Source organism: Wolffia australiana, chromosome 16 (assembly GCF_029677425.1).
Source record: "Wolffia australiana isolate 7733 chromosome 16, ASM2967742v1".
NCBI lineage: Eukaryota > Viridiplantae > Streptophyta > Magnoliopsida > Alismatales > Araceae > Wolffia > Wolffia australiana.
In genome coordinates, this window is record NC_135850.1 from 10,945,921 (window position 1) to 10,963,779 (window position 17,859).

Genomic DNA, 17,859 nt, shown 5'->3' on the forward strand with positions numbered 1-17,859 from the left:
GATTTCTCCATTCTTCAAGTGAGATGTGTAGAGAAGTTCATGTGTCTAGCCTCTTGATGTATCCACGTAATCTCTGGCATGTCATATGTCCTCCATCTTGGTCATCCCTATCATCAATACATGATCATGATTTTGTCATTTCAATCGTAACAGGAGTGATGGAAGCCATTAAGAGAAGGGAGAAGAAGGATGGGCACACGAAGAATTTCAGCTTTGGAAAAATTCATTAGAGCATTTTCCTATTTATATGAACTATGATTTTTTTCATAAAAACTTAAGATATAGATTATTTAATCATGTATTTATTTAACCCAACTAATAGGTCAAGTTTTTGGCTTGCGGGTGCCAAGCTAGACCTTGTGATACAAATGAGTATGTTGCATCTCAAATAGAACCTTTTTGTCATCAATTATTGTGTTTTTAGAGTCCCTCATTTAGTTGATGCACCAAGAATGAGGAAGGTAAAAGTCACCTTTCCAACCCTAATCAATTATCCTAGTACACATGCATAGGGAAATAATTGGAGAACTCATATGATATTTTACTACATTAGCCAAGGACTTCCTTGCATCATTTTCTTTCATATGTCTCCTCTTATTCTAAGTGTAGAGGATCTGATCTTGACCACTCCATCATCTTCGACATTGCCTTGTTGCTCCTAAGCTAAGACAGTTTGGAATTCTATGAATCGGAAATTATAGATCATAGTCGAATTACACCTATCTATCCACAATATGCACTGGTATCTCATGTCTAAGGACCACTTTCAACGTTTCAGCCCTAACACCGTTGGGATTGTTAAATATTGTGTCTGAAGTTGGATTATTCTGAGCCATTGAACTTTTCACTCTCATCGTCAATCCATTTGTCTGAATCCTTTGATACTATAAAATATCTGTACATAACTCTCCATGTTAACTTTCAATTTATCATGTCAAGACCATGTCCTGTTTTTGTACAAAAACTAGCTTGATTTTCTGTTTTTTCCTGATCTCATTGCACCATATGCGCACACATTTTTCATCTTTTAGTAGAATTGTTAGGAATTTTAATCGCATGATTTTAAGACAACGGGCACATTCCTCTTTCAAGACACATTTATCATGAGATTAATTGCTTATTTTGTAGCCCTTATGCATGTTTGAGGCATCACTTTGTATTCATTTTGAATTAAATCCTCAATTTGGTTGTTGCGTTGTATCCATATGCATCAAAAAAGAAAATAGTTTAGTCTGTAATTGGTGCCTTATGACATTGCAATTCGAAATGCTATAATCGTACCTTATCCAAATTATTAGCACTTGAACTATTGGGAAAAATCATGATTAATTATCATCTAAATAAATTATATGCTTACACATGGCAGAGTGAAATTATTGGAGGAAAAACCCATTTATACTAAAATAAAAGCTCTAACTAATTCCAGGAAAACTACTCTGACTAAACATGAATGTCTCAATCACTTCCGAGTTATAAAGTTCTATAAAAATATTAAAAACTCCATAAAATCATAAAATCATTTAAAAACTATTATAACCATTGCAGTCTTGATAAAATGCATATATTATGATTTGAATGGAAAGAAGCATACAAAATTCATGAGAGGAATGTGATAGCCCTTCTGTTTTCAGTATCAAGGTAGTTTCACTGCTTGAGGAATCCCTAAAAAAATCAAGGTAGTTTCATTGTAGTCTTGCACTCCAGATAAGCTCTACGGTCTTCATTCAATTTTTATCCCCAAGATTTTTTTAATCAATTTCCAATTTATGTAATGGTTGCTTATTCATCAGGCCTTTACTTAATGGATTAGTTGATCATGACTCTTTTGTAAGGCTGTTTCACAGAAGTCTATACTATTCTGTATTCTTAAATATTAAAGTTTAAAAAGTTTCTATAATTTTAAACTCATCTGAAAATTAGCTAACATCTATATAATCTATCATTGCTAATTTTTTACAAGACAAATTAATTACACATATTTGCAAACTTGCCCATTATTAATGCTATCTCTCTTGTAATGATTAGTCTCCATTTTGTTCAATTTAATATTGTTTCATTCTTATATATTCAGTACCATCCCTATTTCTATATTATGGCTATAGAAATAATGTTTGACATAGTACCGAAGATAGTGTATCTGTTATAGAAAGCCCCAGGCAGGGTACCTTGCCTTGTGCTCTTTGTTACGAACCTTGAACCATCACTTTGCTCTTATCAGCGTATCGAAATGTCATCATCAAATATTACCTGTATCTCTTCCTTGGTATTTGGCCTCCTGTAACAATAATGCATGTTGTTTGGCACACATCATTAGTTTTGATAGTTTCAAAGAGGTGACAATGACGTTGATATGAAGTCATGATTATTGGCAACGTTGTAAAAAAATAATGATAGCGAATACTTTGTGGATGGTTTACAATGACAGACATCCCTGGATTGTTGACCTCCACATTAAAAGTATCTGACCTTTTAAAACATAATGAATACATATTCAAACATTCATCAATGTAACATTCCAATATTTTCTGAACATGCTAAAACCTAATAACATGTGGAAGGGCTGAGTCACTCCTCAAATATTATTTGTTTTTATCATAAAGAAATTCAATTCCAATGCCCATTATCCTGTCACTTGCTGCAAGGATCAGTTGATGGGGGCAATAGTAGAGAACTTTCAGTCCCAAGAGACAAGAAGTATTAGAATCCTCTATCAATTTTGACTCACTATCGTACCAAAAACTAAGCATGTAACTTGAGAGAAAATGTGGCATCAACACGTAATACATTGATTAAAATTATCCATGCAAATATATTAGTGATGTCATCCCACTGATTCCTTAATGATTAAGGACAATGCAAACAATTTAAATTCTCATGCCATGCAATAAATTTCAGCATAAACATCGGTTAAACTTTTAGAATGCCCAAAAATTAAAATCAATCTAAGGGTATCTTCAGAAAAAGAAAATGAATAGTTTTCTTAAATGTTACAAAGAATGAGGAATGTCCCAAATCAGTACTCATCTATTTAACACTGATAAAATGCTATGGTTAATTAGCTAGTGTTTGAGACATTGCAAATGGCATGATTAGTGGTGTACTTTGGCTTGTTATTAAGACGGGAGGGTATGTAGCCCTAGAGGAACTACCTGCAAACCAATTGAACTCAAGTGATTTAAAAATAATTTCTGGGACATAGTTAAGTCTCTCCTGCCTCTCATATGAACCAGTATTCCAGTATATCACTAATCAGGAAAATGTGATGCACCAGAATTCACCCCCTTCTCCTCTCTCTTTTTATGGATAGCAGCTGAAATTCCAATAGAACATCTAGGCATTCCTCTTTGCTGAGATGAGATTGTCCTTGAGCTGAAACATATGCCTCCAAATCAGTAAAACCCTGATTCTACTTAAGTTACATTTTCCATGTCATAAGTTTTCTGCAACTTCAACTATTCCTCTCCACATCATACTTTCAAGATCTAAATAGGAATGCAGAAGAACAAAATCAATCCATTTTCCAAAAAATTCACATTACCTAAGTCAAATGGTAAATGACACTTATCTAAGTAATGACTCTATTACTAGTCTTATTAGTATATGTAGGTATAGTTCAGGGATGCAGACAGGATGGTCTTTTCGTCCCAGGATGAAAAAATTGTCCCATCCGCGAGGTTGGACAAAAACTAGGTCGGAAATTCGTCTCAAGACGACCGGACATGACTGTTTTCATCCAATTGGACAAGAAAATAGGTCTTGGTCGAAAAACCTTCCCGTCCGCATTCCTGGACTGATTCGGAATGTTTGACAGGACTATCTTTGTCCCGTTCCGTCCATCATCTATGTCCCAGACGATCCGGAACTATAGTAGTACATGGACATGGACGGGACGGTTTTTTCATCCCAGGACAAAAAAACCATTCCGTCTGCTAGGTTGGACGAAAACCGGGACCGAAATTTGTCCCGAGACAAATGGACAGAAGGATTTCTGTCCTCTCGAACGAAAAAACCGTCCCATCCGGAGGTCTCAGATGAAAAAACCATGCCATCCGCGTCCATAGTCTGATTTCGAACGTCTGACGGGACAATCTTCGTCCCGTTCCATCCATCATCTACGTCCCGGACGATCCAGGGACTATCTTCGTCCCGTTCCATCCATCAGACCTATAGTAGTACAGGGACGCGAACCGGACGGTTTTTTCATCCCAGAACGAAAAAGTCGTCCTGTCTGCAAGTTGGACAAAAACCAGGACGGAAATTCATCCTTAGACAAACGGACGGAAGGGTTTTCGTCCACTTGGATGAAAAAACCGTCCCACCCGGAGGTCTCCAATGAAAAAACCGTCCCATCCGCGTCCCTGGACTGATTCCGGAGGTAGTAGGGGATGATCCTCGTCCCGTCTCATCCATCGTCCACGTCCCAGACAATCCGGAACTATACTTATGTAGGCTTAAACTACACTCATATCAGATGCCTGCATGCTAGGCTATTATGGTATGCTGCTCCCTACTCTTCGTCGAAGAAGAAGAAACCCCCACTTCGACCACGTCGTCTCCTTCTTCCACAGCCAATTCCAGAGCTTCCCCAGTTACCCTACTCCCCTCGCCCTTCAACGACTGCTCTGCAATGTCGTCGCCAGCTTTCAAGATCTCCAGCGGACCCATTCCCTCATCATCTCCTCCGGCCACTCCGCCAATACCCATCTGGCAGCGAAGCTCATCTCCCTCTACGCCGACTTCAATTCCTCCAATCTCTGCGCAGGAGTCCTCTTCCCCGCCATTGCCCACCATCCCACAGACACCTTCCTGTGGAACTCAATCGTGAAAGCCCACTTCTCCAATGGCGAGTACTCTTCTGCTCTCCTCAGGTACCTTGAAATGCGCTACAATGGAGCCCGTCCAAACCATTTTACTATTCCGCTTGTAGCTTCCTCCTGCGCAGAGACGGCTGAGCTCGGCTCTGGACGCTGTGTCCATGGCTATTCTCTCAAGGCCGGCCTCCTCGATCAAGGCTCCGCCGCCGCGGGCTCTTCTTTGGTATACATGTACTGCAAGTGTGAGGATATCGGAGATGCGTTGAAGTTGTTCGATGAAATGCCTGACAGAGATGTCATCTCCTGGACTGCAATCATAGCTGGCTGCGCCATGAATGGAGATTCTTATCTTGCTCTGGAGTACCTCAGGAGCATGCACAAGAGCTGTACGAGGCTGAATTATCGCACTGTCGAGGCAGGTTTGCGCGCCTGCTTGGGCTTTGGAGCTCTCCCTGAGGGGAGATGCTTGCAGGGTCTGGCTGTGAAGCTCGGTTCTTGGGTCTGTGACTCGGTTAAATCGGCCATGCTTTCGTTGTATGCCAAGTGTGGGGACTTGGCGGATGCCCGAGCCGCCTTCGGGGAGCTGCCCATGGGCGATCTCGTCGCCTGGACCGAGATTATGGGCGTCCATGCCAAGCTCTTGCTTGCTGGAGATTGCCTGAGGCTGTTCGCCGCCATGGTTGACGCCGGCAAGGAGGTTGATGGTGTTGCTGTGAGCTGTTTGCTCAGTTCTGCTAGCAGCTTGGTCGTCGGACAAGTTCTCCATGGCTTTCTCCTTAGGAGGGATCTTCTATGTGGGAAGACAGAGATCGCCGCTCTTCTGGAGATGTACTGCCGGCTGCGGCGGCCGGCAGAAGCCATTGCCATCTTTGATGCTGTGGCAGAAAGAGATGAAAATATGTGGGCTCTGATGCTCTCCTTATTGGCTAAGATAGAATTGGGTGCAGTGAATTGCCTAACTCTTTTCAGGAAGATGCAATTCACAGCTGCCGGACTCCGAGCCTGCGCCGGCTGTGTCATTCCGGCAATCTCCTCCTGTGGCCAGTTGCAGGAACTGCTCCCTGGGCTCGCGCTCCATGGCTACTGCATCAAGAACATGCTTGATGCTGAGATCTCTGTGTCAAATTCCATCCTGGGAATGTATGGGAAGCTCCACAGGGAGAATTGCATGAGAAAAATATTCAAAAGGTTGTCAGGGAGGCGTGACGTGATCACCTGGAATATATTCATGACTGGGCTCTCCAGCTTGGGGTGTTCAAGGAAGGCTCTGGAGGTATTTGACCAGATGCTTGTCTACGGCGTCGAGCCGAGCTCGGCAACTCTTGTCATAATTCTATCAGCCTGTGCCACTGCAACTGATCTGCAACGTGGGGAGGTAGCACATCAGTGTGCCAAGGACAGGGGTCTGGTTGGCACTGTTGTCTCGACGGCACTGATTGACATGTATGCAAAATGCGGGCAGCTTGAGGCTGCGAGGGCAGTTTTCGACAACATGGGCAATAGGGATGTCACTACCTGGAATGCGATGATTAATGGGTATGGCAGCCATGGTCGGGCACGGGAAGCATTGGAGATGCTGGAACAGATGGTAGAGGAGGGGGCTTCCCCAAATGAAATCACCTTCATCGCTCTGCTCTCTGCGTGTTGCCGGGCAGGGTTGGTCAAGGAGGGCCGTTGTGTCTTTGACAGAATGAAACAGTTCTCACTGCTGCCATCAAGAAAACATCTTGCATGCATGGTGGACCTACTGGGAAGGTCAGGGCAATTGGAGGAGGCAGAGGCAATGGCATTGGCTGCAGCACCAGGAGAGACTGATGGTGGCGTGTGGGGAGCTCTGCTGGGTGCTTGCCAGATTCATGGTGATGTCGAGATGGGGGAGCGGGCAGGGAAGAGGGCCATTGAGCTGGAGCCTGGCAACGACGGTTACTACATGGTTCTCCGTAACTTGTATAGTTCTGCAGGGAGAAAGGAAGAAGCAAGGAAGACGAGGGAGGCAATGTTGCAGTGTGGCTTGAGGAAGACGGCTGGCTGGAGCATGGCCAACCTTGAAAGTAAATACTAGCCAACATAAATGAGTAATAACCAAGAGAATTACTAGTGCATTCGAAAAAAAAGATGGTTTCAAACTCTATGATAAGACAATGTACAATGAAATTCAAACGAAATTATTCACATCACACTGAACACCTCTTAATTCTCATTTTGATGTAAACTTTAGAAGGAAAACCAGGAATCTGAGGAAGAAAGCCTAATACATTTCACGCAAAAAGATCTACTATGCATGGCTTCCAGAATCTCTGTGATAGCCTCTTCAAGGAAAATGAGATCATAAGAGGGACCCTGGAGAACTCATTTATGAGGAATACACAGTAACAAATAAATATCAAACTCCGAACAGCTCACTCCAACAATCTTGTACTAATAGCTACAAGATACTGCAATTATAACTTGGTATTAGAATGGGGATGTGAAAAAAGGCACATGATCTTTACACAAACAATACAATACACCACAATTATGTAAAATTCTATCATACAAATGTATATTTTAATGAAAGTAATTCACTTGGCTACTTCTCATCATTGATAAAATGAGCTTGAGACTTTAAACCATGATTGTGTGCATTCATGGAAACTCAAACACATGCTCCAAATAAGTACTCATACTTAATTATAGAGATATACCAGTGATTATTTGATCATATAAATTTATGAACTATGAGATGTCAAGAGTAAATACTTAGAAAAAATCCTACACAAGGATGCCCCCACCAAATACTTGTCTCAAATAACATCAAATAATTAGAAACTACATTTTGTGATGGGATTGAATTCCTAAATAGTAGCTAGTTCAAATCTAAAGATTAAGGGCATGTTGAGAGTTTTTTCCTTCAGACAAGTATCCTTCTTATTGGAGAAAAATCCATTATTTCTCATATATTCATAAATTTTGTCAGACTTAGAGCTCATTTCTGAAGCTTGAGACTGTTTAAATACATAGAATAACCAAATGCCTCCATCACTCCAAACTGTCAAATATTACATATATGACATATCTACCAGCTTATGTTGAGGCAGATCTCACTAAGCTTATTTACAGCTTAATTATCATCCAAAATGAAAATGAAGGTGCCATCCTTTCTAATTATCTGGCCACAAAGAACTGACATCTGGAGATCTAATGAATAGTGGCAATCACAGACTCAAAGTTTACGAATGGCACACTTACTTTTTGATAATTACAAGTTGAATCATGAAATGTTCATAAGTTTTTACACAAGGCTCCATTACTCTTTCAATCTACTGAAACCATACAATAAAATCATTACATGTGAAATAATTTCAATGTGCATTATTGAGAATCAGATTATACATACACAATCTTTGAATATTTCATATAAACATCTCAAGAGAATGTCACAGTGTGGTCTCAATTTAGGTGTAGGCAAAAACCTAAACCTAGACCTGAAGTTCAGTCCTGTCTTTGATTATTTATGGACCATTTTTTTCTAGTTTCTCTTCTATGAAGTTAATTAGTCAATGTTAAAAATGTGAAAAAACTAAAAGAAAGTTTAAACTGAAAATTAAGACCTAAAAGTTAACATTACTATAGCCTGGAAGTATTTTTTGGAATAAATGATACATACAAAAGTAATTTAAAATGTATTAAATAAATGTTAAAAAACATAATATTTCCATGTTCAACGAGTTCCACTAAAGTGGGTCTCCTTTTTTAATAGGATGACCTTTTGCAAACTGAATAGAAAATAGTATATAATTGACTGTAAACGCATCATAGTCATGGGATTAAAATACAGAGGGAGATAGAGAGGGATAAAGAGAGTGAGTTCTATAGGTTGAGAAAGTGTGATGCAAAGAGATAAACCAAATAAGGGTAAGGAAGTAAGGGGGAAATATAGAGTTTTAGATAGCAGAAGATATTTAAAGGGAAAAAGCAATCAATAAAAAAGAGAAATCCATAAAAATTATACACAATCAAAAGAGAGCTGTTAGATTTTTTTTAGGTACTAAATAGTATTCTTTTGATTTTCTCCATTCTCGGTATTCATTCTTATTGGTCCTTGACACTGGAACATTTCTTTTGTGTGTTCGAGGTCATGACCTGAATGAGTTGCACATACACCCTAGTACATGCTCTTGGATGCTGAGGGCATCCTTGAAGATTTGAATATTTAATTATATTTTTAAATAGCAGCCTTGTATTTATGGCAAGTTTTTCATAGTTGATATTTTGAATCATATAATTATACATTCAGATTTGGGAGGCTTGTTTACAGATCTTAATCTGAAAATTCCTAATCCGTTGCCTTGAATTAAGTAAATATTTTAATTTTATTAAAATATTGAAAATGAATTCACAGTCATTTTAATTTTTGTTTTGTTTCTTGTTTGCATATAATCTAAAGTTCACAAGAAATATCTCATATTTTTTAGTGCCATATTATCAATAATATTATCAGCTTGGACTTCTGTTGATGACATGAAAACTTTCTTTTCCATGGCTTCAGATACAACTAAGGGGGAACCACTTCTTTGTACATAATCACTGGTGAGGGTTTTGCTGATTTTCAATCGTTCTGCTTCCAGGTTGAAATTCCATGTTTATTTCTCATAAAAGAACTAGCAGGTTGGTGAATCGTGACATAGATTCTATACTATCCATTATCACTAGATGACTTATCTATCTTAAATGATTCATTCAAGGTAATTAAAAGGAATAATGGAATTTGTATATTGGATACGGCTCCCCAACGGAATTTAATTCCTCTTACATACATAAAAGAATGGTACAAACAGAGAAGGTAAAAATAGAATTACCTGATACAGATCAGATCGCTAAATTATCCATTAATCACCTTCCCTTTTGTCATAGTGAAAAACACATCATTGTTTTAATGCTTTATATATTTATTTTTTATCTCACCTTTAATTGAGTAATTCCACTGCTTTGTACGATCAAATCTAAAGGTAAGTAAAAATAATATTATTTAGAAAACATAAATATCAGAGATGCACCTCTGATTTGTAAGAAAAAATTTTGTGCAGCTGAAACATAACTTTAGCCCAAAATAATATATATAAGATACAATCATAAATAACATTTGTTTCATACTTATTTGTTGATACATAGCTTCATACTATAGAAAAACAAAAGGTTTATTCATATGAAACCTAAAATACATTTCTATATTTACATATTATTAATGTTTCATGTGGCAAAGGCATCTTAATTTTCAGTGAAATGAAGCAAATCAAAAAATTAATGGGACCAAGTATGAGGGAATGCCAGACGATAGGTAATTTCTGCTCTGAGTAAAATCAAATATCCGAGTAAAGAAGCTAATCCCAGGCCTATTGTAATTAATGATTCCTTTTATTACCTGTCCACTGAGATGTTTATAAACAAATAAACACCATTCGTATAGATAGAGATAGAGAAGGAGAGGGAAAGAGAGTTTCAGTGATGGAGAGAGATATAGAGGCGGAGAGAGGATGAGAGAGAGGGAGATTGATTGACAGAGGGGGATTGTGAGAGCGAAAGAACTAGAATTAGAGAGGGGGATAAAGTTAGAGAAATATATAAATATTTATATATATAAAGACTTAGAGAGGGGGAGAGACTGAGTGACTGACTGTGGTTCAGAGAGAGAGAGATAGCTGCAGTCAGGGACATAGCAAGCAAGAGTGAGAGTGAAAAAAAGAGAGTGCAGGAGAACCAGATATCCCCTGACATAGCGGCATCACCACCAAACATCAGATACTCTAAGCCATCATCTAGAAACTTCTACTATGATGGTTGTAGAAAGAGAACTCAATCTACAAATACACATGTATATTGCAAATTGCAATTTATCTGAGTTTGGGAATATTTATTCTGGCCTTCTTATCTTTTCTTTTATTCTTTTCCTTTCCTCTTGTCATGGTCGTCTTATTTTATTTCTATGTACTAATCAGATCGATTCCTACATCATTCAATATCTTTATCATGGTATTGGAGTATAGGGATCTTAATCAGGAAGACTATACTGGGAAAAAACATTATAGTGCTGTAAAGATGTTGGCAGAGAAGAGGATATCTACACCCATCTGCTATGCAAGGAACCCACTTTATGGATCAAATCATGAACTCTTTCCATGAAAGAGTAGGCATCATCTATCCTTAATGCCTTTCCACTAATGGCTACGATGTCAGCCATACTCATTATACTAGTGGGGCTCGATAGTTCTATTCTACCCAGATACTTTTATATCTTTCTTGAGTACCCTTCAGAGTTGGATCACTTATTCATAAACTTTATTAAAACAACATGCTTGCAGTATAATAAATACATCATGTCAATGAAGAATGACAAGATGTGGGAATGTGATTGGCTTGCTCATGGGGTGCAGAGGTTATGGACACCATGGCACACTAACTCAAATATGGTGGATTGAAGATAAATGGGACAAAATGCCGGCATGTGATATAACTTTTTTCATGCAGGAGAGGTGATGAAGGGCAAGTTACGTATTTAATGTTAGTGTCGCCGTAGATTAATTTTCATTAATTAAATAAATTTCATAAAAATAGAAACTCACTCAAATGTATAATAGGATCAAGGTCGACTCCACAATGACTGGCCTTTAGATGTGAATTTAATAATTGATTTATAGTTAAAGAGAAGTATTAATAGCAATAAAGATAGTGAATATATTAGATGATAAGTAAGTAGTAAGTGGGGGTAGTATCTAATGGATTAGAGAATGAAGATAATATTTTATAGTAATGAATAGTAAATGATGTGGGAGAGAACTAGAGAAATAGAGGGAATATAATATATTGTTTATATCTTTTCATAGATAATAGAGATAATAAAGAAGTGAGGTATTTGAAATGGATTAATGGCGTTATAGTTATGCATGATGTTAATGTAGGTACCGAAAGAAGCATAGAAGATTAGTAATATAGATAGAATAGTAAAATACAATTAATGGGGAATAGGAAGTTATTTATTTAGTTATAGTAAGATATATGTAAAAAAGGAGATACATATAATGATAATGGAAATTAAGATTTAGCTAAAAGTGAGTAAGATTTTATGGTAATTAGATGTAAGAAGTTGCTTAATTGAATTATTTAGTTTAGTGAAGGTTAAGAAGAAGAATGAAGAAGAGAGGAAGTATCACTTATGAGAGGAGAGAGTGGGTATTATAATTTGAGTTCTGGGTTGAATTAGAGGAAAATCTTTATTTACGTATGCCTAGGTTTTAAGAGTAATAAAGATAGGTGGAAGTATAGGGGTTATCTAATTTATATGATACTTAATAAGATAGATAGGTAGAATAGTTAAGATGGTCGAGTTAACTTAACAGAGAGAGAGAGAGAGAGATTGAACGAGCACTTCAAACTCCGAAAGTGACCTTTGTCGGTGCTTCCTTCCTGCAACAAGAGATACCCCTAAATTAGGTGAGATGCTTTAAAATATGGGGGGGAATCTCCCTTGGCCATCAATTTTGTGGAGTGGCCATTGGAGGGTCCTTAAAGGCTGTCTGACAGCCACGGCAGTCCCCCCTCGGCAGGCAACCGTTCTCCGGCTGAGGAAGACGACAGCCAAGGGGGTAAATTATGTATCTTCTGCCTTGGCTGTTGGATCTCATAAATGTAGGGTTAATTTCTGCGATTGAATGACAGTCATGGACCCGTCTTAAGTTGGGTCACCCCATCTCCATGTAGCTGTTATGTCATCAACCCCATGAGCATCTTGTACTCTGATTTGCCCATCGTTTAGCATTGTTGTATGTGTCATCCGTCGCAGCCAATCAGAAGGCTGAAGATAAAAACAATTGAAGTTCAATATTATGAGATGGATCTCACCGTCTGATCTTCCTTAAAAATATCAGATGGTTGAGATCATGTAATTTAACTTAAAATGGCCCCCTATGATCTAGGCTTCAAGCCGTGTCGGCTCAAAGCCTGGTCATAATTTTATTTTCATTTCTTAAGATTGTGGCTTAGCAGGTCGCAATGTATTTTGTGTTTGTCAGACTGCCCCAGCGCAAAGCTGAAGACGATTAAGGTTTGCAATCCCATATCAGAGAATTCTAAAATAAGTAACATTGTATAAATAATGCTTGATGTTATGGAATGAAATAATTAAATAATTCCTTCCCATGGGTGTGCACGAACCTTTATGTGGGCCATGTTGCAGAACCTTAGGCGCATTGGCCCTCGTCGGCTATAGGCAGGCTTGAGTGCCTCTGCACTTGTCTGCCTGTGCCGGCTTGATTGTTGCTGGCGTTTGGCTGACAAACTATTTTTATCTCTTTTCGTGAAAAATATAAGCTAACTTACTAGAGAGAGGAAAATAAAATTCATTAAATGTAATAATATTATACGTATCAAAGGGGCTACTTGGACCCTCTCCCGTCTCAAAGGGCAAAAAATAAAGTAAAATGCCTTTTTGGGCCAGAACTAATACCAAATGGAAACTAAGTCTGCCCCCAAACGGTGTATTTGCAATCTTGGTTGTGTATGGTGTGACAGACCTTGGGTAAGCTTTTGACATTCCCTTTATGTACATTTATTTCTTGATGTTTTAATTACTTATCTAAAATTAAATTTATAAAATATGACTCTTCATCCGACAAATATTTCAACTATTTTAGTTAGTTTGCATGTGTGATAACATGATGAATATACCACTAAATACTTGTCTTTTATTTGAGAATTTTTAACTTGTCATGCTTGACTTCTACGTCAATCAGTCATACTCTTAATAAGCCTTCTGAAGTTCCCTTGTTTGCAGAAACTTATATGAGTCTACTTGGATGATAAAAAATGGATATAATTTTAGAGCTTATTATCCCAGCTGTTGGACCAAAGTGGAGAAATTTCACTTTTGGGCTTCAAACACACAACTAGAGGGGTGTGGAACATGCCCTAAATCCCTCAAAAATCCGCCTTACTTCTATTTGAATGAGAAGAACGCAATTTTAATGGAGGAGCTTGAGTTATTCAAATGGAACCAATGAAAAACAAGGAAAGAGTGACGAAGGGGTAAATGGCAAACCATATCCTATTCTATTTGCATGGATATTGTTACATACTCTTTGCATGCATTTTTTCTATTGTCCTTTGAATCTCTATCCTTATCTAGAGTCTAATATGTTGATAAGGCGTTTGTATCCATATTCTCCTCATCTCACTTCCCTGCCTGATTTTCAAGGGTCTACCACATTGATAAAAATATATTCTGTAAGACTTTAAAAATATAATTATCATATTTGTCTACTTAACATTTTATATAATATAGTGTAAGTGGTCGATATGCGTGGAGATAGTAATTCAATATCTCAATTTTTCTTCGTATGTAAATGAATTAAATATTTTGAAAAGTCAACCAATATACTCTAGGTTTTTTTTGGATATGAAATATTTAAATTCAATAAGAAATCTAAGAATATCAAAATATTTATATACTTCATCTTTTTTAATAGTAGAAAATAGCAATATTTGTTAAATGGTCTTACCTGATTTCATAGTGCCTGTTATGTTGAAAGTCCAAATTTAATACATTTTATGTTTTTATTTTGACTTTAAAAAAAATAGTTTTTTTTTATTTAACACTCAATAAGTAATACATTGTATTTAAGGAGTCTATGCGTAGAGAGGCAGTACTTGAATATCTGAATTTTTTAAGCATACAAGTAAAATAAATATTTTGTAAAGATCCAAATATAATTTTAGGATTTCAGGGATGTCTAGAATTTAAATTAAGGCAGATATCCAAGAAAATGAAAAAAATATTTATAAAATTTATCTAATTATATTTTTATTTCCTTTTTGGGCCTGTCATTAATTTACGAACAAATTCAAATGTTTTACAAGTTATCTTATATTGATTTAGAAATATTCTTTCAAGTGCCATTTATATTTTATTAAGGTTGGATGGAAGCTCACATTAAGTGGCTAGTTCATTAAGCATTGAAAGATATTTCTATTGGCTATCCGCTTTATAGGACCAGCATGAGTGCTGAACAGGCTTAACTCAAGGAGCTATAGATACACATGGAAAAAAATTTCCCATCGTGTAGCATGAGGATTACGTATTAAGATTGTACCTATTTTAATAATAAAAAATTACTCGTCTTTTTAATTTTACGGTCTTGATTTTTCATTTCATCATTCAACCATTTGAATAATTTTTTCACATTTTGAATTTTATTCACTAAGCAGATGTCATTAGAATACAACTAGACAAACATTAACCATAAAAATACACGATAATAAAAGTATTATTTGATTTTATTTTTTATGTCGTTAACCATAACATGAGTAATAAAGACATAACAATATTACCACTTTATGATTTGGATTTTTATCCTTTTAGATAAATTTAATGCATTGCTATCTAAGGATTGACGTTTAAAGTAATTATATATTTAGGATACTTTCTTATATCATTTATTGTCTCTACATTATTATTTTCAACTACTTTATACTTTCACGTGTTTGAAAGTGTCGGAAGATAAATTATAAGAATATTTTTTGGCTTTGGATAATATTGAGCTAAAAAGGGTTTACCTGGTTGAATTATTGACAAAAATATAAAATTTCATGTGATATAGGAGAAAATGTCGAGCAAAGAAAGAAATTAGTTAGGGGATGGCCTGAAAATATTTTGGATACTTATCTATTAGCTTCCACTTTAAAAATGATGGAGAAAATCAGCATGGACTCGATGCCTTAAATACTTCAAATAAAATTAAAATATATACTCAGGAACTTGTATTTTTACCAAGTCATGGTACTTTATGTTATTGATTTCTTAGTAACTGATGAATAAGTCTTAGTTACAAACACATTCTTATATTTATATATATATATATATATCTGTGTGTGTGTGTTTATATTTTAAAACCAACCATTCTCTAAATTTATAATTCATATCCTCCAGTTATATCACAACCTTTCAAATTGAATCTCTAGTCAGCAAAAAATAATAAGAACACAACTCATAGTCACATTGTGAATGATTTACAGTAACAACCTTGCAGGGTTATTATTAATACCCGACCACTTTCGGATGGCTTGATTAATACTAATTAGTAAAAATGGTGTGTTATGATAGGTGTACCAGAATATGATTTGTGACTACTCCGAGCCTTTAAAAAAATGTTATTATTACATCTTGAATGAGTTCAACTCATTAGAATATTTAATTGGTCAGTATACTTAATAGCTACCCAATGTTTGTGCTGAATAAAAAACAAAGATGATCCCTACCCTATCACGTCAATCCCACAAGCCTCTTATTCATTCTCGTTCAATCACTTTGGGGAGCAAGTCAAAATAGAAAATCTCACATTGGGTTTAGGGATAATCAGGCTCGAACTGATGACTTCCACCAGGTCAAGGTGACACTCAACCGCTGAGTTATATCCCTTCCCGGTCCCTATCGAGAAATAGAACTGACTAATCCTAAGTCAAAGGGTAGAGAAACTCAAGGTCACCATGAGTGGGACTACGACCATAACATCATTGACAGATCCAAGAGGTACTCCTACAAGTAAATGGAGTTCAAATAAGTATTGGTTGTGCTCGAAAACTTATGAATAGATTGACAATTCCAATCCCAATACCTTGATTTCGGGCGGCAATGCATAATGGCCCGATATATATATCGTCTTTTAAAACACGATCAATTAGTGTTTGGATAAAAATGCGTTCTGGCATCCCCTTTCTCGGACTTACGGAAATATTTTGAATAGTACCACAATCTGTTCTACGTACTATAATGTGTTGAACCACTTTAACAAGTCTACGTGTCAGGTAGCCAGCATCTGATGTCCATACAGCAGTATCTACAACTCCTTTTGTGGGCCCCGTAGCAAGAAATAGTATATTCTGTCAAAGAGAGCCCTTCCCGTAAATTGCTTTGAATGGGTAAATCAATCATTTGTCCTTGGGGATCGGACATTAAGCCTCTCATACCTACTAATTGGTGTACATGAGATGCATTTCCTCTAGCTCCCGAAAAGGACATTAAATAGATTGGATTAGAGGGATCAGTCATCCGAAAATTAGGATTCATTTTGTGTCTCAAATATTCGCTGGTAGCATACCATATTTCAATGGATTGACGTAATTTTTCTACCGCGTGTACATTGCAATAATGATGGTATTTTTCCAAAATTGAAGTTTGTTGTTCAGCATCTTGCACTAACCAGCCCTTAGAGGGTATTGTTAAAAGATCATCAATTCCTAATGAAATAGATATAGCAATGGCTTGCTGGAAACCCAGAGTTTTCACTTGATCTAGTATGTGTGATATATAAGCCATCCCGAAGTGATCTATTAATCTGCTAATAAGTCGTTTCATGGCAGCTCCATCTATCACTTTATTGTGAAAGACTAGATCGGCCCGTTCTGCCATTAAGTACCTCCCTACTCTGCTGGATAGGATTCTACAATGGGTCTGAGTCAGTGATTCAAAAACTTCCTTTCCTCAATCTTGATTCACATAAAAATTCAGGAATTATGACATCATTAAAGCTTCAATTCTCATGAGTCTCCCCTAATTACTTAGTTCAGCTAGGATACGAGTAGGCTCAATAAAATCATTGTATGGCTTCTTCTATTTCTCAATAAAAATATATATGACCAACAGTGGTTCGAATATATATAGAACTTATTACTTTTTTGACACTTTTTACTATTAAATAGTGTCTATAAATTTTATGGTAGGTACCAAAAGATTCATATTGAACTTCCGGCAGAACTTCCCTGGATCCAATAATGACACATTGATGTAGTCGCCAATGGAGCCACAAAGGACTATCCAAATTGATTCATTTTTGCCGATAAGCTCCAAGTGCATCATAGGAACTGGAAAAAAAGGGTTCCTTATCTTTTGTCACATGAGAATTATTATTGCCAAGAATTTGATTTGATCGTTTTTGCAATTAGATAAATTATAGCAATTTGCACAAATTCCTCGACGATTCCCCAGCATTAATACATAAAGTCCAATTAGCATGTCTTG

At 36.8% G+C, this 17,859-nt stretch overlaps 1 protein-coding gene across 1 annotated transcript; it reads left to right on the top strand.

The window, feature by feature from the left end:
- The first annotated feature begins 4,360 nt into the window (after positions 1-4,360).
- Positions 4,361-7,055, top strand: LOC144714026 (pentatricopeptide repeat-containing protein At4g39952, mitochondrial-like). Its single transcript, XM_078588768.1, has one exon. It carries the CDS (start codon positions 4,480-4,482, stop codon positions 6,874-6,876), a length of 2,397 nt encoding a protein of 798 aa, XP_078444894.1. The 5' UTR covers positions 4,361-4,479; the 3' UTR covers positions 6,877-7,055.
- Positions 7,056-17,859: the final 10,804 nt, after the last annotated feature.